The sequence below is a fragment of the Brachypodium distachyon genome, chromosome 4 (assembly GCF_000005505.3).
Source record: "Brachypodium distachyon strain Bd21 chromosome 4, Brachypodium_distachyon_v3.0, whole genome shotgun sequence".
Lineage (NCBI taxonomy): Eukaryota > Viridiplantae > Streptophyta > Magnoliopsida > Poales > Poaceae > Brachypodium > Brachypodium distachyon.
The window spans coordinates 45,016,329-45,037,934 of record NC_016134.3 but is presented as its reverse complement, the minus strand read 5'-3'; the positions used below and the strand labels follow the sequence as shown (position 1 = coordinate 45,037,934).

Below are 21,606 nucleotides of genomic sequence, written 5' to 3'. Positions count from 1 at the left end.
GCTCACGTGATGGAGGGCTGCATTAATATCCGTGTCAGAAAATATACGCCCTATAATAAAAAACGGAGGAGTAGAATTTAGAATTGATGTAGAAAAATGGAAGAAACATGTTTTTTCTTCCTTTAGCTAACAGCTAGACGGTCCTTAATTTCCAAACGTCTAGAGGAAGAAAGTCTCCATCGCATATATTTTTTCCGAATGAGCATTCACTCTGTAAATGTCAACACGGGACGACCTACCGCACATATAATGGAATGGAGCACTATATTTCTGTTGACTTATCTTTATCCAGAGACCAATGACTTAATTGGATGGTGCACGAAAGAAGGAGTGTCGTGAAAATTGTACATTTGCCTTATGACTATGTCTGATCTCTTTTGATTTTTCCCACGTTTTTTATGAGTGTTTTTTAATATTGGTTTTGTCCACTGGTGCACCTTATGTGTGCACTCAACATGCCTCAAGAATCCAGTATATGTCATCATATCATATCTTGAAAGGTCATCACAGCGAACACTCATCGAACTATCGAAGTAGCCACACGAAACATTGTTAAGCTAGCTTAGCTAGAAGTAATTAAACTTCATTTACACACAACAAAGCTCTAGCTAGTTTCTTGCCTGTTTCGTTCGCAACGGTAACAAAATCATTGAAGTAGCTTGGCAACGAGAGAAAAGATTTAGCATAGCATCACAGGAAAGCTTTTGCCGGTTAAGGTAGCTAAACGAAAGAAATTAAAAAGGCGATGGAGCAATGATGGGAGGGGCCGGAGGGACGCCGTTTGCCCACAAAAGCTGCAACGGGCAGCTTTGCTTCCCGCTTTTTCTGTGTACACCCTTTGATTAGCACGCCACCAAAGCGTATCGCTCGGTGCACGCACACGCCTACTTACCCCCGACGTTTAGCTGTAATTTAAAATAATGTGTCTTGGTTAACTAGTGAATTTTACAATAACGATGTAAGATTACACCTATGCGTGTGCGTAATTTTCCTCAGTATTGGTTCAACATTGATCTTGTTTTGGAGATATCACCTTTCTTGGGAGTATCAACGTTTCTTGCTCTGTTGCTCATAAATATCATCTCACAATGTGTGGAAAGATATGTTTATCTAGCTATAGCTCACCAAATTAAGACAAATTAACAAGCATTTTGCATGACCATGAAAAACATTATTTATATGTATATATATACACGCATAATAGAAGGAAGGATGGATGGCGTGCTTAACACCAACCAAACAATGGCATCAAATAACAATCCGATAAACAAATGATCATTCCAACAAACGAAAGTGCAGCACAATTTAATCATGAAGGAAGCATGATGATAGTACTACGAAATTCACATTTCACACACCTTAAATGTGCAACCTTGGGGGTACACTTTAGTGATGCGACCTAGCAAATATGGCCACATAAACTCCTCGCACCTACATAACGCCTCCAAGACGCCAACCCACAGCCTAGAGCCAGAGCCAGCCAGCCAGCCCAGCCACCGCGCCCCACATGCCGACGACGAGCGCGTCGCCGGCGGCGGCGGCGCACCACCGTCGCCGGAGCCGCCGCCGCCCGCCTCCTCCCCCGCGCCAGCCCTGGTGCTGCTCCTTCGGCCTCGATCCCCTCTCCGCCACCGGCCGGACCCCCGTCCCCGCGCCGCGCCCGCGAGCCGCCCCCACCAAGCCGCCGCCGCCAACGGCTCCGCTCTCCCGCCGCATAATACGGTCCCCCGGACGCGTCTCCCCCATCGACGACCTCTCCACATGCGCCGCCTCGGCGTGCCCTTCCGCGCGGCTCTCCTCCGTCAGCGAGTGCCCGCCGCCGGCTCCTCCCCTGCCCGCGCCGCCGCCGCCGCTCCCGGCTGTGGAGAAGACAAGGGGCGCTCTGCGGATCAGGCTCGTGGCCAAGGGTTTGATCTTGGCGGTCGATGAGGTGGAGAGGGTGTGTCGGGAGAGCAGAGTGATCGACAAAGCTCTTCGGGCCGGCGGCGGCGAGGTGGCCGTGGAAGGGAAGGTGGAGGTGTGGGCGGTCAGGGAGGTCGTGGAGATGATGCTGGAAGAAGACGACGAGGATAAAGCGATGAGGAGGCTCGGCCGTGGTGGCGTGGAGCGCGCCATTAGTTTGCTCGAGGTGAGCTCCCCAATACCATGAATCCATGATGCATCTGTTGGTTGATTGTTTGTTATATTCTTGTTCATGAACTGATCAAGCTTAATTAGGTAAGGTTTCAAGCCATGTTAGTTTATTACTGTGCAGATTTTATACCGTTTTTGTTGACTATGACTGCAGTTATATTTTGTTCATGAATTTGCCCAAGCTTAGCATATTCCGCAAGCATAAGAACGATAACAACCAAAATATGGCAGGAGAGAAATTGGTTCCTGACTCTTGAATGTGCTCGAAAGAAAGTTCACTATCAAATTCAGTTTTTGAGCTTTATACTTGCATAAATTCAGGATTGATTGTCGTGTATTTCTGCGCGTCTCATAGTCTTTAGTTGAATATTCTTGGTTCATCGAGTTTCAGGAACTATACTGGATTTCTTGCACATCAGTGAATGATAAACACCCCTAACATGACACACTCTTTGGTACTCCCTCCGATCCATAATAAGTGTCTCAGATTTTGTACTAGTAACCTGAGACACTTATTATGGATCGGAGGGAGTAAATGGCAAGAAAAATAGAAATAGAGGGCTGAGCTATGTACCGTATACAGAATTGCACTGAAAGATTAGCTCCTGCACTTTTTATGGTATGAACAAAGGGTGAAAGTGATATCTCCTGTTGCTCATAGTCATGGATGTGGCTTGCAGCAAAAATCATGCTGCTCATAGACTCAAATCCATACTGTAAGGTTAGCTTTGTACAGAGAAGTCCATGCCATTATTTATTAGCTTTACTACTTCTGTATGCCTTAATAGTGCTTGCCTAGATAAATTTCTTATTTATCTTTCTCTCAACATGTTTTTTTATTAACGCCTGAACATATTTCTCAGGTATCATTCACACTTATGTTTGACAGAGGAGTTGCCAGCTGTCTAAAATATCTTGAGGCTGTCCCATGGAATGAACCAGAAGAGGAGAAAATTAAGAGCTTGCTTTCTCAGTATTCTTCTAAGAACTCAGCTTCACAAGATTTGCTAGCAAGGTTGCAGCCACAAAACTCCAGCTCATCTTCAGAGCTCGTATCTGAACTCATACAGTCCATCACAAAGGGAACCAACAATAATGCTCGGAAGGAGCTGCGAACTTTAGTTGATGGTATCTTATCCAAGACCCCGATCTACATAAAGGGTGATAAAGAGCTGGACAAGATGAACATTTACCGTACCTGTCATTCTTGCCTGAACTGTCTGGTGGAATTATTTGAAGAAGCCTCTGATCTGGGCCCTGCTGACCAAACAGCCATTTCAGTTGGAAAAGGGCCACTTGAGAGAATATACAAGCAAGTTGAGGACCTCAACTGGCTGTTGCAGATTCTAATAGAAAGGCAGATGGGAGAGGACTTTGTCGATCTATGGGCCAGCCAGAAGATCCTTGCTAGTATGCACGGACGGGTGTCACCGATGGTGCGCTACGAGCTCAGCCGGATCTCGGCCACAATTTTTATCGCCGTGGGCAGTGGGAAGCTCCACTGTACTGGGGAGAAAAGGTTCAGCATCTTCCATACCTGGTTCAGGCCAATGCTGGCAGATTTTGGCTGGCTCAGGAGGTGTCCGAAGGGTCTCAACATGACGACGCTGGAGGAAGGAATCGGGCAGGCGCTGTTAACACTCTCACTGATGCAGCAGCAGGCATTGTTCATGGAGTGGTTTGAGGCTTTTGGTCAGCAAGGCCGGGAATGCCCAAACCTGATGAGGGCCTTCCAGATCTGGTGGCGACGATCATTCATAAGACCGATCGTTAGTGGCTGAGCATGATTACTTGATTCTTGCGATCCATCACCTTGGAAGTAATGCTTCCGATATCTAAAAATATCGGCTAAGTTGCGCGTGTGTATGACTGTATTCTATGTGTTCGATGTTTGATAATGATGATAGAAGTATATGTATAGCTCATGTGTGGGATCCCTAACGAAGCCTCTGCCTCTGACTGTATCTGCAATTCTTTCTCTACCGGGATGTAACAGGAACACATTCTTTAGTTGTTTCATATTGAACACAAGGCATTTGCTGCGGGTGGTTGAGAAGTTGCTCCATGTTTATTCTCCACTGGACGTGTGATGTTCGTACTACAAGTCCATTAATAATCTTAACTGTGATTAAAAGCCTGTGGTCCAATGGTTGTGAGAATTCTCTTCTGCCTGCAGATGTCTTGATGCGCTCTGCATTGTACTAGAGCTGAAATGTCTGTACTTATCACAACGTACATTGTTAAAGTTCTTTGTATCTGCTTGGCTGTTGTTTTCTGGACCATCATTAGGGTGTCCTGGCCAACATGTACCTAATCTTTTGTGCTCTGCTTTCATCTTCTGAAGAAAGTGGCTTGAACACAGCATCCGAGACAGGGTGTAAGTTGGACAATACGTACTCGAGTGCCAGAGAAGAGTGGTTTGCACAATCTGAAAAACTTGCAGACACGTCCCTAATGCTGTATAGTTGTAATCTTAAGACCATTAAACTAATTTTATCATCTGGCAAGGCACATGTTCATAGGTCAGCTTTTGTGTGTGGGTGATAATTTGTATTTGATGACAGAACTTATGAGGGTTTAATAGTAGTTTAATTCCCCCAGCCTGGTTGTCTGACGTCTTTGTTCACACAGCAGCCAGCAGGTGCTTAATTACACATAATGGAGTTAATTGGATGGCATAAAAGCGTTTCATAAAAAGAGAATTGTTGAAGGCTGGCCAGAGGTAGCTGCCACAAGAGGCTATTCAGTTCCGGTGGGTGAGATTGTCAGTACTCAGTAGTTAGTTAGTTTAGTTATAGAGCATATCTGCTAGAATGTCATGGTCATAAGGAAGAAACCAAGTGTGCCCAACCACTCGTGACTTGTCTCTTGGCGGCATTTGCTGCTAGGGTTGTGGCCACCGAGCTGAGTTCTTAACAGGGGCACTCTGAATCTGTGGAATCTAGGCTCAGAGTTGATCTTGGGCACTCTGAATTTGTGGAATCTAGGCTCAGAGTTGATCTTGTGAAGAAAAAATTATATGCTCCCTCCGATCCTACATTCTTGTCGTTGTTTTAGTGCAAAAAACAACGACAAGAATTTGGGATCGGAGGAATACCTGTGAAGATACCTGATGGTGCAGATGTCTCTGTATGTTTAAGATCCGATTTTAGCGAAACTAAAATTTGCACCATGGCAAGGTATAAGTGGTGTGAGACTCATTTGTGCGTGTGTGGCGAAAGTACAACTGATGCTTCTCTGAATCTCGGGCAAACCCTGTTATTTTTGGCAAAGTACAGCAAATGTTTGAGTCCTTTTCCTGTGAATACAGTGTTTCCCAAAGAAGGGAAGATGGCAATCTCAAAAGAAAGAAGTCTATATTTCACGCTTAAATGTCTTGTGCCGGAGGCATACCTCTCTGTAGTCCAAAATCGGTTATTTTGATCCCCGAATTCCCTAATACCATTTAAATCGCCCCACAAAGCGGTTTTAGAGTCTACGTGTCACATTTAGGGCGGTTTAGAAGCTGACTAGTCAATTTGACTTTTCTTTGACTCGATGACGTGGCTGTTAATCCCCATCTTGCTCCTGTGCGCGTCCATCGGCCGTCCCCTCCCCTGCCGATGGCCATGCCGCCGTCCGCACACGCCTCGCCACTGCTCCGCCACATCGTCCCCGTCTTCGTGCTTATCCTCTCCCGCCTGCCCCCTCCTCCTTATCTCCCCAAGCCCAGCGCCTCCCTCTCCATTTCTTTCTCTCCCGAAGCCCTCTGCTCTCTGTTGGAATTTTGGGTTAGGCCCAAGGCCCAGTCTGAAATTAATTCCTAAAAAATCTCAAAAGCCCATTCATGTAGTGGGATGAGGAAGTGAGAATAATCCCACCTTGTTAGTTTAGGGGGTGTTGGACCAATATATAAGGTATGTTGGTTCTCACCTCTTGAACAAGTGAGCAAGGAAAATCCCCACGCGCGCTCCTCCTCCTCCTCCTCCGCTCGCCTCATCACGACGCGCGCGCGCTGCGTTTCATGGATCGAGTTCGAGTTCGAGCCGTGCCGGGTCGTGCTTATCTTTTTGGCAGTCGAAATCCGTTGCGGACGCGTAACAAATCCTAATAATTGCGGAGTCGGTTTTGGTTGCCTAAACCGAACCGAAGTCCGCCTGCGTGCCTATATAATAAGATGACCGCGGCCTCCGGACAAAACAGACCACAACCCTAGCCGTCACGCCCACGATCCAATCTCGTCGACTGCGTGCACAGATCGCCAGGAGAGCAGGCCTCCGGAACCCTGACCTTCAAGATCCTGCCCGGGAGACGGTCGATAAGGTTTTTGGGGAGCGTTCTCACGCGACTGCTCGCTTCTTCACGTCCCTGTTTCGTCGGCATCTTCATCACCAATGACCGACGACTTCGGAGATCCCGCGGCTCAGGCTGCCGCTCTAACTCAGCAGCAGCAGGCTGCACAACTCCAAGCACAGCAGCAGGCTGTCCAACTCCAAGCCCAGGCAACTGCTGCGAGCGGCAGCGGCGCGCAGCAGCGAGGAGCGGCGGCAGCCACGTCGTCGAGTCAAAAAAAAGTCAAATCGGCTCATCAGCCTCTAAACCGACCTAAATGTCACACGTTGGCTCTGAAACCATTTAAGGATGATTTAAATGGTATTAAAAATTTTGTTGTCTAAATAATCGGTTTCGAGTTCAGGGAGTTACTTAGATGACATTTGAGAATGAAATATGGACTTGTTTCATTGAAAAAAAGATGGCAACATGAGATGACTCAGCCCACAACAGAAGGCCCGCCTACGAAGCTTGCACTCCCCCGTTCCCTCCACAAAAAGCCCATTCTGCTCCTCCTCCGAGAAGAGACGGCCCATAAGGCCTATTATCATACGGGCAAACCCTGTTATAATTTGCATCTGGGTTCAGAAGGACCTCCGGAGTTTCCGACATTGGTGACACTGATACTGTTCTGATGAATCCAGCTACAATTACTGGCTTATGTATACCACAATTTGCACATACATATCGAAACAGAGCAGAGTTACAGCTGCAAATAAACCAGTAAACACTATTCGTTCGCATCTGAATTAACAGTGTAGCGGTAATTAACTCTGACCACAACTGACCGGTTGATCAATCAATCATCATCCTCTGTATACATGCATAGATACTAAGATACATACATATATGTTTGCCTGATGAACAGAACAGAGCAGAAGAGAAGAGAAGAGGACAGAAATGGCGTGCGTGCGTGCGTGCGTCCGCCCCCTAGCTGGATTGACTGATTATTAATTTAAAATCAGGCGGCGACGTACTTGTCGATGATGCCGCTGAGCGTGGTCTTGGGGACGGCGCCGATGACGCTCTCCTTCTTCTCGCCGTCCTTGAACATGAGCACGGTGGGGATGCTCCGGATGCCGTAGGTGGAGGCGATGTTTGGGCAGTCGTCCGTGTTCACCTTGCAGCACTTGATCTTCCCCACGTAGTCTTTGGCCAGCTCGTCGATCACGGGGGCGATCATCCTGCACGGCCCGCACCACGGCGCCCAGAACTCCACCAGCACCGGCGCCTCGCTCGCGATCACCATGCTCTCCCAGTTCTTCTCGTCCGCCACCACCACTACATCCGCCATTAACACCCCACCACTCAGGACTCAAGCGATTACAGATTGATTTCACCTCGGGAGATGGATTGTACCTTCGTCGACGGCGTTCTTGCAGTGGCAGACGAAGCGGGACGGCGGCCGCCGGGGGGCCAGCTGCTGCAGGGCGGAAGGAGACGGCGAGACGACGGCGGCGGCGGCGGTGGTTCTGGGCCTGGACGGGGCGTAGCTGCTGCTGCTGATGCCGCTAGGCCTGTCCCTGACGCCGCCGGCCTGGGGCGCGTGCAGAGCCCAGGCTCTGAAGCAGGTCTCCAACGCCATTGCTTTGCTGGTCACGCCCCGGAGCAAGAAAGAAAGAGAGGGAAGGAGATGTGAATGGTATAGCGGGGGAGGGAGAGATGGATTGGAGGAGGATAGGATTTGTTTTCTGCCTCTGCCATTGGATAACTGGGGAGAGGTTTTTGGGGGCCAGTGTGAGGTGCTCAGGGGCTCCTGCTCTGCTTGTGGATGAGGTGCTCTTGCTCTCTTCTGATCTTTTTTTTCTCTTCTCTGGGTTAATTCCTGTGTCCCGGGGAATACTTGAATTTGAACATGGTTTTACATGCCATGGACTGAGCTCATTAAGTGATTTTTTTGAACAAGGTTTTACATTGCGATGGAGTGTGCAAATTAAGTGAATTTCAATTTATGCAAGGCAAGGTGACTGTGTCGTTGCGGCACTTTTTACATGATTTAAAAGTTTGTGTCGGGTTTTATTCGATCTACTATATATTGTGCTTTTCCATGTTAATAGACTTTTGCACTCATCACTCTTAAGGCCGTATCACATATCTTATGTCAAATCCTCCTTGGCATCTTGTATTTCATGACTCATTGAATTGTGTCGATTATATCCACGAGTTAGGTTCCAATCGAGTTTCTCTATGCAACTTTTCATGTTGTTAGTTTTTATAGGATTTTGTCTTTATAACTCGAGTTATAGGTTGCAACGTCCATCCCACCTTCGGTATGTTATTTCAAAAGAAAGATAAACCTCGGCCTATGTATCGGTTGATGCACATAACCATAAACAAACCAATGCCGTTTTAAAAAAAACAATGTAATTTTTTTTATTTTTTTTATCTTTTTACTCCCTTCAATCCTAAATTCTTATCATTGGGCATCGGAGGGGAGTATTTATTGTCTCGGGCCTCTAAAAAATGCATCGTACTTTTCAGAAAAAAAAATTGCTTAGTTGTTTTATTTTATTATTTTTAGGGAACACACAAATCGTTCTTTTCTCATCTCAAATTGCTCCTTCATCCATGTGGCAAAGTCCAAATAGAACTAGGCCCAGGATACTATTTTGCTCACAGGATACTCAAATAGCTCAGACAGGGATACTCAAATGGTCTACTTACAGAAAAGCCCCTGGGGTAGTAGCACTAGTGCCACAACTACAATAGCTCGAAAAAAGGCCGCACCGTTGGTACGTTGGGCGAGACCTAAGCTATTGAGAGGGCCTCCCTGCATAAGCCCTTCAGCAGAGCGCCAAAGCCCTAGAAGGAGCGGCATCACCTCTCCGGCGGCGCCCACCATGTCGACGCCCTCCGGCTCCGGCGAGCCCGACGGAACCGCCCCCGCCCCGGCCCCCGCCGCCTCCACCTACTACGACGTGTATGGCCCCGACGTACGTGCTTTCTCCCCTTCTTTTTTTCTTATTTTGCGGGGTAAAATAGGGTTTCAGAGTGGTAGAACTGGCCGAGTATTCGATCATCTAGAACTTTGTTAGTCTACTGCTAGGAAAGAATATTTGTTTTGGACTTGCTTTTGGCCCATTGTTGGAAAAGATTGCAGTTTCTTACTGGGGAATCGGAGCCTACTGGTGTTTTGGAGTTTTAGTTCATTATTTTGAGTGTAAGTTCTGCTAGGATCGTAATCGAGGGGCATGGAATTGCAAAATTAGATCGTAATGTGATCCCCTGTGCATATAATTTTATTGTGATTCATTGTGAAGATGGCAATTTTCGTCTGAGGTGTTGGTAATGGAGCTGGACTCCCTACTGTTATGTGTGTGTATGGAGATTCTAGTGATGTTTTGGGAGTACCTACTGATCGGGTTATGGTACAAGTACAGCACATATCTATTCGACCGTGCCATTGACCTGCCTTCAGCTTGGAACCAAACTTTGTCGAGGAAATAAACTGGACTGATGGCATTGTTAGTAGATTAGTGGGGTTCCTCTGCAAATTAACAATCAAAGCACTCCACTTGGAACTGAGGAATACTATTTTAACTTTTTTTTATCTGAGTTTGCTATTAATACTAGAAACCATCTATGTTAGCTTTGTGATCAACCTTTTACATCATATAGATGGACTCTTTCGTGAAGAAGTGATGTAACTTTGTTCTATGTAATGATTTATCGCACATATTTACTAGTTGGATAGCTGGCTATTTGTTCAGTTATTGGTCAAGAGTAATCTTTGTGCTGCCGACTTTGCTGATTAACATAACGAACCCATCCTTTGTTTCTTACACTGAACTAATTCTCTGACTGTTCTTTTACATTCTATCCAGGCCAAACCTGATGTTGTTTTTAAGGAGGCCAGTTCAGATTCTACATTAAATTTACAGGTTCTTTCATAACCAATACATAGCGAGCGCAAATTAACCTCTGAATTTTTGTTGTAATACGCCATTTATTTGTAACACAGGATGTTCAGGGGCTGGTCACTTGGGTTATTGGTGAAGGCATGCTGCCTTCTTGGGTGTTTGTGAAAGTAAATTCTTTTTCCTTCTTACTTTGTGTTCATTGTGCAGAACCTGATATTTTTTCCTTACTTTCCACTGTATTAGTCATATTGTTAGTGAAGAACAGTTCAGGTTTTTTGGGTTCATATCTTTCATAACTGCACTTTGTACTGAGAACAACCTATAATCCATCTTGGAAACATGAGCCACATTTTGTTAACCACATGAAACCATAAAAGAAACTAATTACCGGTACTTCATATACTTGCGATGACAATAAGTGAATTATATAAGATGTTGGTTTGCAGTAAACATTAATACTTGGTTTGCATATCTAATGTTGGCTTTGATAATTCTCTTGTGTCTTTTGATAATTCATAAAATCGACCTCTTCTTAGAACTAAAAATATGCTTGTCTTTGGTGTGCAGAACAAGCCTCTTATACCGAAAGTTGTCCTTCTCTATGTTCCTGGACTCGATGCAGCTTTATATATGTCGCAGTCCCGCCTCCTTTCTTCTTTGAAAGAGTTGTGTGGCAATCCGAAACCTGTTCTAGCTTCAAGGTTTGTGCATTCAACAGAAAACTAAGAATTCTTTATATTCTGGTCTGTCAATTCAAATCGTGATTCTGGTGCATTAAACAGAAAACAGAAATCTAATAGTGGCACCATTTGTGTATAAATTCAGTATGCTTTATATGGATAACATATCTTTTTCTGGGCAGCTGTGTACCAGATGAAAGGCATACCATTGACGCACTCCTGACATGCAGAGTAAAGCGAAAGCGTCAGTCAAAACCATCAAACCAATCATATGAATCTGATGGAGGTATGAGGCCATGGCCTCTGAGCTTTGTGTTTATATTTCTTGGAGTTGTACTTTAATCTGTTTTGTTGGGTCCATACAATGTGCTTTTTTCTGCTATTATGGTAGTATCCACTGGAAATATCTGAGGTTCACTACCACGTTAGTTTGGAAGATCACGTTGTCCGTTCAATTAATTCCACCATTTCTGGTGTAATTTACTTCCTACAAGATTGTAATTTTTACTTGTAGTAAGAGCAGATAGTACTTTTTCATATGGTCGTTTTACTGTTATGTACCTGCGCATTTCATATTTATGTCCCATTTTAAAATTTAAATGTCACATCCCATCTAGCATTTAAAAGTAATGATCACAGCGGAAGTTCCTCATCAGCTCAGTGTTGGGAGTATAGTCAATTAACTAGTATATTTTCTACTGATTATCTATCATTTCTTCTTCTTCTGTAAGCTCTCTAAGCTCAAGATATCTTCTCTAAGTTCTCTAAGCCCAAGACATGTTCTCAAATCTCTATAGCCAATTATTCCTTTGTCTACTTAATATTGGTTCTTCTGTTTATTTGGTGTCTATGCACAGTTAGTAAAATTAGAGTAGTTTAAATTCCTTTTTCTATGAGAAAGTGGGCACTGCTGAACCTAATTTGGGCAATTGGTTATTAACCTTTTCTTTGTTTCAGGTAAATTATCAAGGCTAGATGACCTAAAAGATATACCATTTCCTGTTAAATATTACACACTTTCTGCGAAAGAGTTAGACGAGAATGGCTACTCTTTCAGTTTACCAGGTTGGCTTCTGTTTTCTCTCTCTGCCTTCCACTTCTATGCTTGGACCTCTGGTGTTAAAATGACAGTTTATTTTTGCCAAAATTTCCAGGTTTTGTCCCTACCGTTTCAGCTCCTTCAGGCGCTTCTCCATATGACATTCTTGCACTTGATTGTGAGATGGTAATATGATTTTCTCTTTCTTGATTGTTTATTGGTGTACATTTCGAGGCCCTCGTTTGATTTGTTCATCCAAGATAAATTAGACATATTAGATGTGTCTACTTCATAGCCCATGGCACCACTTATTCTAATATTGAAATATTCTTTATAAATCTATTTAATGTTAGTTTGCAAACTTTCACTTTTTCAGTGTGTGACAGAAGCTGGATTTGAACTTACAAGGGTGACATTGGTCGATATTAAAGGAGAGGTATGTAATTCGCTTTCGTAGCTTGGTTAGAGCATCACGCACATTGCTTTTTTCCAAAGTTCCTTTGAGCAGTTGTCCCTATTGCAGTGACTTGGATTTGTCACCTTTTAATCAAAGTGATCTAAATTTAATAAAGTATTTTTTCTTCTTGTGCCCATTATTTTCTTCGCTGTCTAATTTTTCGCAATCTTCAGGTGGTACTAGATAAACTAGTTAAGCCTGCCAATCCAATCACCGATTACAATACAAGGTATATGATGCATTTACTTTCCTTTCTAGTAGGGCTAGCATGAGCTATGTTGTGTTTCTCAGTCAAGTTTTCCTCCATGTAGTTAACTTAGACATAAAAAGCATATGATATTTGAAGATGCTAGGATTACCTGTCTTTGAAGAACATGTATTGTATTATTCATATCAAATGCTTATGCTTATGTATCAATTGAAATTCCACTGTCCTAATTTATGCCTTTATGTTCCTATACATGATATCTTGAATAATGTTTCCAGTAAGCTCTGAATTCGTAGGTTTGACCGTTTGAGTATATTCTTATTAGTGCAGGTTCAGTGGAATCACTGCTGAGATGCTATCTGATGTGACCACAACCCTCCAGGAGATTCAGGTCAGCTTTTTATAATTTGTTATTATGATCATTGGTATGCGTATATGCAAACTATATAAGTGTCATGATTTTATGTTACTTTGCCTGCTCTTTACACTTTTTTGTTCCTCTTTCCAGGAAGAGTTTGTTAGACTTGTGTACAAAGAAACCATTCTTGTTGGACACTCTTTGGAAAATGACCTCATGGCATTACGGATCTCTCATGATTTCATCATTGATACTGCTGTTTTGTACAAATATAATCGTGGCCCTCGCTGTAAAATTGCTTTACGTGTCCTTACAAACAAATATCTTAGCCGGGAAATCCAGAACACAGGGTCTGGCCATGACAGCGTGGAAGATGCAAGAGCTGCTCTAGATCTTGCCATTTTGAAAATCAAACATGGTAACACAATTCTTAAGTATTGTTTTTATTGTTTTTCCGACTGTTATTTCCATGAATTGCTTATCCGGCATGGAGAGAGCGTGACAAGCATGTGTTTGTTCTTTCATTTGTCCAGTCTGTTTCCTTTTCAGTGGTAGCGTGTATCATCTAATATCTAGTTCACCAGGTCCTGATTTTGGTTCTCCACCATCGTTTTCACGGCGGAAGTTGTCTTCCATCCTCCATGAAAGTGGAAAAAAATGTTCCCTCATTGATGATGTGTATGTTCTTGATCGATATTCAGATGCTTCTAGCAATTCAATTGCGGTTTTCTCAGATGATGATGCCCTCTCCAGATCAATGAAAGAGGTTAGCTCTATAGATTTTTACTGACGGTATGGCTTCTGTAATATTTTATGAGGTTTCATTAGTTGTTGAAAATTTTCTACTGCAGGTAAAAAATGACAAAATCAGCTTTGTCTGGACTCAGTTTTCAGGATTGATCTCTTATCTACGTACAAGAGCTGAAGATCCTGATAAATTGAAATCCTGTGTTGCAGAGACTATTGCATTGAAAACCTGTGATACAAAAACTGCTCGAAAAAGAGCCAAAGAACAAACTTGTCCAGAGTTGAAGGAAATCTTGAGTGGACTGGACAAGAAAATTAGAAATTTATACAGTGCACTGCCTGAAAATGCTATGTTTATTATATGCACTGGTCATGGGGATACTCCTCTGGTACAAAGGTAAAAACATTTTCAAGCTTTGGAAGATGTTTCTAATAGGTGGCACTTCCTGAATGGTGAAACCATTGTGTTGTATTAGCTACTTACTTTAATAACTGTCGTGCTACCTGCAGATTAAAGAAAATGCTTAACCACGGAGAAGAAACAATTGAAAGCCGGGAAAATATTGTTCAAGCTTTGGAAGATCTACAAGCCCAAGCAGAAGTTGCTCTATGCTTCTGTTGTGTCAAGCATTAGCTGTAAGCAACTTCTTGTCTATTTTCCCTGATGATCCAGAAGAGGGACACAATACACCATGCTGAATTTGCGTTGTTGACTAGTATTTTTGAAAATTAATGTACTTATACTACACATCCGGTAGTTGTAGGAAGGATGGAGTCAGGCATGTATCCTGACCGTTGGAAATGGATTAGCATTTTTGAAGATTGATATACTCAGAAATGGCTTCATAATTTCAGGGAGGACAGAATCATGCATGGATCCTAACTGACTGACATGGAACCTTGCGCTAACATGGATTTGTGGATTCAGTTTTGGAAGACGGCTTCAAAGTTCAAAGTCCGAATGTTCCTGTTCTCTTTTTATTTTTGCTGCCTTAGGATGAGAAGCTGTAAATTTGCATACGAGTGTTCCAGGTTTCAGGCATAGTATGTATCATTTGGAGCAAGATGTATCAGTACGTAGCTATAGAGCATGTAGTAGCATCCTATAACATTCATTTTCTCTCGTATAGGGATAAAATTTGTTGACGCAAGCATGGTTATAGGCTTAAATCGAATGGCATGCTCCCTAATGCCGTTCCACCAGATGTTTGGCCTACTTTTGTTAAACTTGCAAGACTGATATGTTGGTAATATAATTCAGCAGCCTGGCTGCTCTTCAAAAAAGAAATCGTTCCGTTTCAAAAAAAATATATTTGTTAGCGTAAATCTACAAATATTTGCTCCTTGGAGGGTTTAAGTCATATTTTTAGTATCTTACCCACTGTAATTTAAGCACGAGACTGTTACTGTGGGGCAATAAAAAACAGTTTGGCAAAAATAAATAAATAAATAAAAGAAATTAAGCAGGAGATTATTACCGTCAAGAAATAAAAAAAAAACAGGTTGGCAAAGACCCCCCCTCCCCCTGAGTTATTGGGTTTAGGGCCCACACGACCAGATCGGGCCAATCAGTGCCATGACTTGTGACTACCCCACGCAGTTATTGGTAAAAGAGTTATTCTAAAAAAAAGGTTATTGGTAAAGAGTCCACACGACCAGACCCAGTAGCCAGTATTCCCGTTAGCCCCCTTCAACATCAAGGGTTATCTAAATCCCGCCTGGAGCCCGGCCTGAACCACCCGGCGGCGTCGCCCGTTGGGATTGGGATGGGGACGGTGTCCGGAGCTCCGTCGCAGTTAGGTTTTCCTCCGGGGCGTTCGGCTTGATGCCGGGGAGTGGCATTATGCCGTTAGGAGGAAGTCTGTGCCGCCGTGGGCGAGTAGCGGTCAACAGCGTTTGACGGTAGGGGTTCCTATGGTGGCCGGAGGACGGCTGCTGTGGAGAGACGGCCGCCGATAACCTTCCGAATAAACTCGCTGTCCTTTCTTTGCAGGGAGTCCTTGATTCCTCTTCTTGCGGTTGGAGTCATCATGGTGGTGGCTCTCCGATGAGACTATGAAAGTGGGCTGAAGATTTCCTCTTGTGGTCCAGCTCATCAGCAGTGGTCATCGTGGAGGAGCTATGGTGCCGGCAATCGACCGCCGGCTCCCGTCATACCTCTGTGTCTTTTGGTCGAAGCGCGACCAAATCTTTTCCTCCTGACCAGAGTGCCGATTTGGAGACAGTTCATCCCCCGGTTGGTGGTCGCAGCAGTCAGCAGCAATGACTTTGTCGTCCCAAGTGGTATAGTCCCCGACGACGGCGAGTAGAGCGCCGATTGGGAGTTGAGGACATTTCTTCTTCCCCTTCAAGAATCCTTTCTGCAAAGTCCAAGGACCTGTTCGTATTTCGGAGTCTTCAGTGGCTGTGTTTGCTCACTGCTAATGGATAAATTCGGCGTATTTCTGGATCCTACATTTAAAAATAAAAAAAAACATCTAGGGTTATGAACACGCGCGATCGTGTCCGGCGACATAAATCACCGCTAGCCGTGTGGGACTATTTACGAGCCCGAGACCTCCTGTGGCAACTCGCAACCGGGGCTCTTCTGCGAAAAAACCCAGGAACGAAGCGCAGCACCAAGATCATGCCTCGCGCTCGCGGTCCTCGCCTCCCTACCACCACGCAGATGTTCCCCATCCGCCTCCGCAGCCGCCATTGCTCCTCCTCCTTCTCCACCACCACTACATCGCCTCCCTCGCGCCCATGGAGACCCCATGTAGCCTTCGCGGCCGCCACGCAGCGTGCGCGCTTCCGGACGCTCACCGCGAAGGACGCACACCACTTGTTCGACAAATTGATGCGGCAGGCCACTCCGGTGGACGAGCGCCCCCCTGAACAACCTTCTTGTCTCCATCGCCCGCGCGCGGCCGTCCGACGCCTGCATCTCCCAAGGCGTCGGCCCACGGGTGGCGCCGGCCACAGCCTGCACCTATGGCATCCTCATGGACTGCTGCTGCCGCGCGCGCCGCCCGGACCTGTCGCTCGCCTTCTTTACCCGTTACCTCAGGTCGGGCCTGGGGGCGAGCAGGATCGTCTTCAGCGCCCTCCAAAAGTGACTTTGCCACGCGAATCGGGCAGATGAGGCTTTGTGCGTGCTGCCTCGCTGGATGCCCGAGCTGTGATGCACCCCCGACGTGGTGCCGTATAACAAAGTCATCAAAGGCTTCTTTAAGGAAGGACAAGTAAGCAAGGCATGCAATCTGTTCCATGAGATGGTGCGACAAGGGGTTGCGCCTGATGTGGTGACATATAACTTGGTTATCGATGCGGTGTACAAGGCCGGAGCCATCGACAAGGCAGAGTTGGTCCTTCGTCAAATGGTTGATGATGGTGTTGTGCCCAAGACTTGCACATATAATAGCATCATCCATGGTTATTCCTCTCAGGGCCATTGGAAGGAAGCGGTTCGGGTGTTCAAAGAGATGGCAAGTCAGAGTGTTACACCGGATGAACTACTTATAGATTTCTTATGTCCTACCTTTGCAAACATGGAAGAAGCGAAGAAGCCGCAAAGATATTTTATTCCATGGCTAAGAAGGGCCTGAAACCCGGTATGGGCTCGTAGAATATTCTGCTCCTTGGGTATGCCACTGAAGGATGCTTAGTGGATTTGATAAATCACATTGACTGCATGGCAAGAGACGGTGCTCTACTTAGCTGTTGTGTTTTCAACAGACTGATTCATGCATATACTAAATCTGGAAAGATGGATGAAACTATACTTCTGTTTGAAGAAATGCGCAAACACGGAGTGAGTCCAGATGTATTCACCTACTCAATCGTAATAAATGGGTTTTGCAAAATGGGTAGGATGGATATTTCTGTAGATAAATTTATTCAGATGATTGGTATAGGAGTACGACCGAATGCGGCAGTTTATAATACCCTAATTCAGGGTTTTTGTACACATGGTGATTTGGTGAAAGTGAAGGAATTGGTTGCTGAAATGATGAATAAAGGTATGCGTCCTCCTGATGTTGTGTTCTTCAATTCAATAATGCACAACCTATGCGCAGAAGGAAGGGTAAAAGAGGCACAGGATATCCTTGACTTGATGGTACACATAGGTGAGAAGCCTACTGTTGTCACATTTAGTATTCCATCTCCTTCCTTCCATTTGTATCTGTGCTTCTACAATTGCATTACGCATTTAGTTTTCTTCATTGATTTAATTTAATTTCTAGGGTGTCTTGTACACTGTTAGCTAGCTAGAATCCTAGACGGAAGCTTCAGTCTATTACCAGCTTGAACGCTGCCTGTCTAGCTCATAATGAATGAACTCTTTACTAACTTGTCCCTTTGTCTGAATAAAGGAGCGCTTCGATTCTTCTCACACTAACTGCTTGCTTCATAGCAGCTTTCATTCTCCTATTACTTTCATCATTTCATCAATTGTTCCTTGTCCACTGTATATACTAATTCTAGTTCTTTCGGAGCAAAAAAGATAATAGTTCTTTCGGAGTATTATTCAAGGCGAGCAGAATAGTTTATTTCAGGTAAGCAAGGTCTTTACTCATTCATGGAGTTCACTGAACCAAGTAAATGTGGCGTCCCACTGGTAAAGTACAGCAGAACCACGTTTAGCTAAATTATTAACTACGAGCATTCATGAATCCAACTTGCAGTTAATTTCTTTCTTGATCATGTTGTTCAGGAACTAATTTCTTTGGACCCTGTAGATTTTTCAGTCATTTCAATATCTTAGGCCAGTTTAGTACTACAAGTTTTTGTCTGTATCGAGAAGGAATCTCTCATTATTTTCAATTCATGCTTGCGAGCTCCCATATCTTAGAACAACTCCAGGATGTCAGGGAGTGAGGGAATGACCGTCAACCTCAGCCGCTGAAGAACCCGAGCAGCAACTGGAGCTCCCTATTTACTGGCATCGATGCGAGTTTGAGTTGAGTTAATCATAAGATGGTACTAGAGCAGTTTTGTTGACTGTTGAGGTTGCTCTTGATGGTTAGATGCTCTGTGAAGAGGCAGCATACAGATGTCTGAATCTCCTAAGCTTTGGTAGTTACATTTTGCAGCTGCTAGTCTTTTTGCCACATATGGGTTGTATGCATCAGTTGTCAGAGTCTGTATGTTAGTCTTTTGCATATGTTGGCATCAATTATAAGGTGTACAGGTTTTGTTTAGAGACGGGCTCCATATTTTCTTCGTTTAGATCGATGCAGCACCGTGTTGAGTTTGACAGCTTAATTTAGATCATGGCGCTGCTATCATCAGGAATTGTAACATTGTCTGCTTCAGAGTTCTTTTTTGACGCTGAATTAAGCACACCCTACTGTTGCATAGACTGAAGCAGATCAATGTTCAGAATTAATATGGTTCTTCTGGTTGTTTCATGCATGCTGAACCGAGCCATTTTGGTACTCTCTCCTTTCCATAATTCTTGTCAAAATATAAAATGTATATAGACGTTTTTTAACAATCGATACATCTATTTTTGGGCAAATTTGAGATAAGAATATTCGTATGGGCCAGAGAGAGTACTGTACACTGTTATTTTCATCGATCTAAGTGTGGAATTTATCTCCACCTCAAGATCAGAATGGCCAGGGGGATACCGCCACGTGTCACATGGGACCCAAGCCCATTTGGATAAACGGGAGCCACGGTGGCGCCAATGCCAGCCAATGGGATGGAAGCAAGCCTCACCCTATCCACACGCCCACCACAGAGCCCCAAGTTTCCCTCCACAGATCAAAAACAAAACCATCACCAGACACCCCCTTCTCCTGTTGCCAACCAAACACAACACACACACACAAAACTAATCAAGAAAACTCAAGAGTATAATCATGGCCGGCGTGAACTCCAGCGTGGTCGGTCTCAAGCCCGCCGCGGCGGTGCCGCAAACCGCCGCCGCCTTCTCGGCGAAGCGCGTGCAGGTCAAGGACCGGCGGTCGGCGCTCCTCGGCCTGGCGGCCGTTATCGCCGTTACTGCCGGCGCCTCCGGGTCCGCCAGGGCCAGCGTCTTCGACGAGTACCTCGAGAAGAGCAAGCTCAACAAGGTACGCATATACCTGTGTGTTTTTTCTGGGAATTGAAGGTGTTGGAGTGAAGTGAATTGGTGATCATTTTGGGTGTTTTCTGCGTGTGATTTATGATGATCAGGAGCTGAACGACAAGAAGAGGGCGGCAACCAGCGGCGCCAACTTCGCCCGGGCATACACCGTGCAGTTCGGCAGCTGCAAGTTCCCCTACAACTTCACCGGCTGCCAGGACCTTGCCAAGCAGAAGGTAAATTCTAATCTGATCACACGATTAATTAACCTGGAACTGTAAGCATATAATGTGCAGTTTTGCTTGGAATCCCGGCCCGGATGGATTCTGATCTCTGATCATGTTCTTTATGTGTGGTTTACAGAAAGTGCCGTTCATCAGTGACGACCTGGAGATCGAGTGCGAGGGCAAGGAGAAGTACAAGTGCGGATCCAACGTCTTCTGGAAATGGTGAAGATGATACGAATATGCCGGCCGGGTGCTGATATTGTGATGCGTGTGTATGTGGCATGCCAGCGTTTGTACCTAGAAGATGTGAAAAACTGCAGAAATGTTTTGGATGTTAACTTGTCGTCCGTCCGCCTTGTATTCTTATCATCAAGTGGAAATCCTATTTTCACCTGGGTACTTACGTGCCTGTATCTTGTATTCTCGTCCCGTCCTCCTCCAGAACGCAAGCATCCGTCAGATCATCTCCTGCCAAGAAATACTAGAGACACGTTTCACCGAATTCTGCTGGAAATATATAATAGGCAATATTTGAATTCCGAGATTTATTAAGTGACAGAAGTTACAAAAAAAAACTAATGATGCAAATATAAGACAAACTTCTTACCATGCCAGTACAAGCTATAGGTAATCAAGTTCTCTCGTGGAACTTACAGAAGGTTTCGTCGATGTTATCGAACCGTGGCAGGTGACTTGATGCAGTATACACTTTATAAGTTCTATATTTATTTCCACTCCAGGGAAATGACCAGACATCCTTCTCATCAGAGGTAATAGCATTAATAATGTCATATACCTCTTGATACTGATCAGCAGCAATCATCGAGAGAGGATTGTGGAATAGATCATAATTATCATTCTCCATATGCTGCTTAGCTTGCATAATAGAGATGCCAGGCTTCTTACAGAAAGAAAATAGCTGTGGAAATTTTGCCTGAGTGGCTTCATATTCCATTTACCATGCCATAGCTGAATGGTGTCACCTCTGTTAGCTGCTCCATATTCCATTGATTCTAATTTGGAAGGCTACTTAGGGGCAAAAGCTGATTGAACAAATAAGATTATCATAGTTTACCACAATACCAGGCATGCTTTAGGGGCGTAATAGGCGTGATGCAGCGGCTTAGATCACACAGAGAAGGGCACCACACAGTCTAAGGAGAGGAGAGAACTCGCTATGAAACTCTGATAGCACGTACGTCGCTCTGAAACTCTTGATGACACATGATCAGTTTGGGAAATTGGCCAGAAATTTCAATGTGCTGATAATTGTTTTGTGGCCTACTAGTAATTCCAGGGCCCAACTTCTTGTGATATTTTGGCCACCATATACTCATTTTTATGTACTCCCTCCGTCCCAAAATAAGTGACTTGGATTTGTATATATTCATATACAAATCCACGTTACTTATTTTGGGACCGAGGGAGTAATTCTTTCCTTTGGATAGGTGGCCGGCGACGGCCTACATCTGCCTCAATGTAGCTCTGTCCTGCTCAAAAGAATTCTGCATCCAGATGTTTTATGAACTAT

At 44.6% G+C, this 21,606-nt stretch overlaps 4 protein-coding genes and 1 pseudogene across 5 annotated transcripts; 4 read left to right on the top strand and 1 right to left on the bottom strand.

Annotated features, from left to right (window-relative positions):
• Positions 1-1,458: 1,458 nt before the first annotated feature.
• On the top strand, positions 1,459-4,211 carry LOC100844627 (BTB/POZ domain-containing protein At2g13690). The gene is made up of 2 exons (XM_003578770.4): positions 1,459-2,128; positions 2,997-4,211. The coding sequence occupies exons 1-2, from the start codon at positions 1,508-1,510 to the stop codon at positions 3,912-3,914; spliced, it is 1,539 nt and encodes a 512-aa protein (XP_003578818.1). The 5' UTR covers positions 1,459-1,507; the 3' UTR covers positions 3,915-4,211.
• Positions 4,212-7,133: 2,922 nt separating this feature from the next.
• LOC100844323 (thioredoxin M-type, chloroplastic) lies at positions 7,134-8,155 on the bottom strand. The gene is made up of 2 exons (XM_003578769.4): positions 7,804-8,155; positions 7,134-7,725 (listed from the first exon to the last, which is right to left on the bottom strand). The coding sequence occupies exons 1-2, from the start codon at positions 8,027-8,029 to the stop codon at positions 7,406-7,408; spliced, it is 546 nt and encodes a 181-aa protein (XP_003578817.1). The 5' UTR covers positions 8,030-8,155; the 3' UTR covers positions 7,134-7,405.
• Positions 8,156-9,107: 952 nt separating this feature from the next.
• Positions 9,108-15,013, top strand: LOC100836381 (small RNA degrading nuclease 5). Of its 2 annotated transcripts, XM_003576938.4 has the most exons (15): positions 9,131-9,377; positions 10,269-10,325; positions 10,406-10,471; positions 10,872-11,005; positions 11,167-11,270; positions 11,942-12,049; positions 12,139-12,209; positions 12,400-12,459; positions 12,654-12,709; positions 13,019-13,079; positions 13,197-13,464; positions 13,631-13,812; positions 13,898-14,190; positions 14,304-14,429; positions 14,649-15,013. In XM_003576938.4, exons 1-14 carry the CDS (start codon positions 9,285-9,287, stop codon positions 14,425-14,427), a joined length of 1,677 nt encoding a protein of 558 aa, XP_003576986.2. In that variant the 5' UTR covers positions 9,131-9,284; the 3' UTR covers positions 14,428-14,429; positions 14,649-15,013. The 2 variants fall into 2 exon arrangements, with proteins under 2 accessions (XP_014757417.2, XP_003576986.2); XM_014901931.2 differs by lacking the exons at positions 14,304-14,429; positions 14,649-15,013 and having other exon boundaries at positions 9,108-9,377; positions 14,004-14,156.
• A 1,944-nt stretch (positions 15,014-16,957) lies between these two features.
• On the top strand, positions 16,958-19,180 carry LOC106866735 (annotated as a pseudogene).
• Positions 19,181-19,566: 386 nt separating this feature from the next.
• LOC100843409 (photosystem I reaction center subunit N, chloroplastic) lies at positions 19,567-20,495 on the top strand. Its single transcript, XM_003578766.4, has 3 exons — positions 19,567-19,855; positions 19,959-20,084; positions 20,212-20,495. Exons 1-3 carry the CDS (start codon positions 19,643-19,645, stop codon positions 20,299-20,301), a joined length of 429 nt encoding a protein of 142 aa, XP_003578814.1. The 5' UTR covers positions 19,567-19,642; the 3' UTR covers positions 20,302-20,495.
• The last annotated feature ends 1,111 nt before the right edge of the window (positions 20,496-21,606 follow it).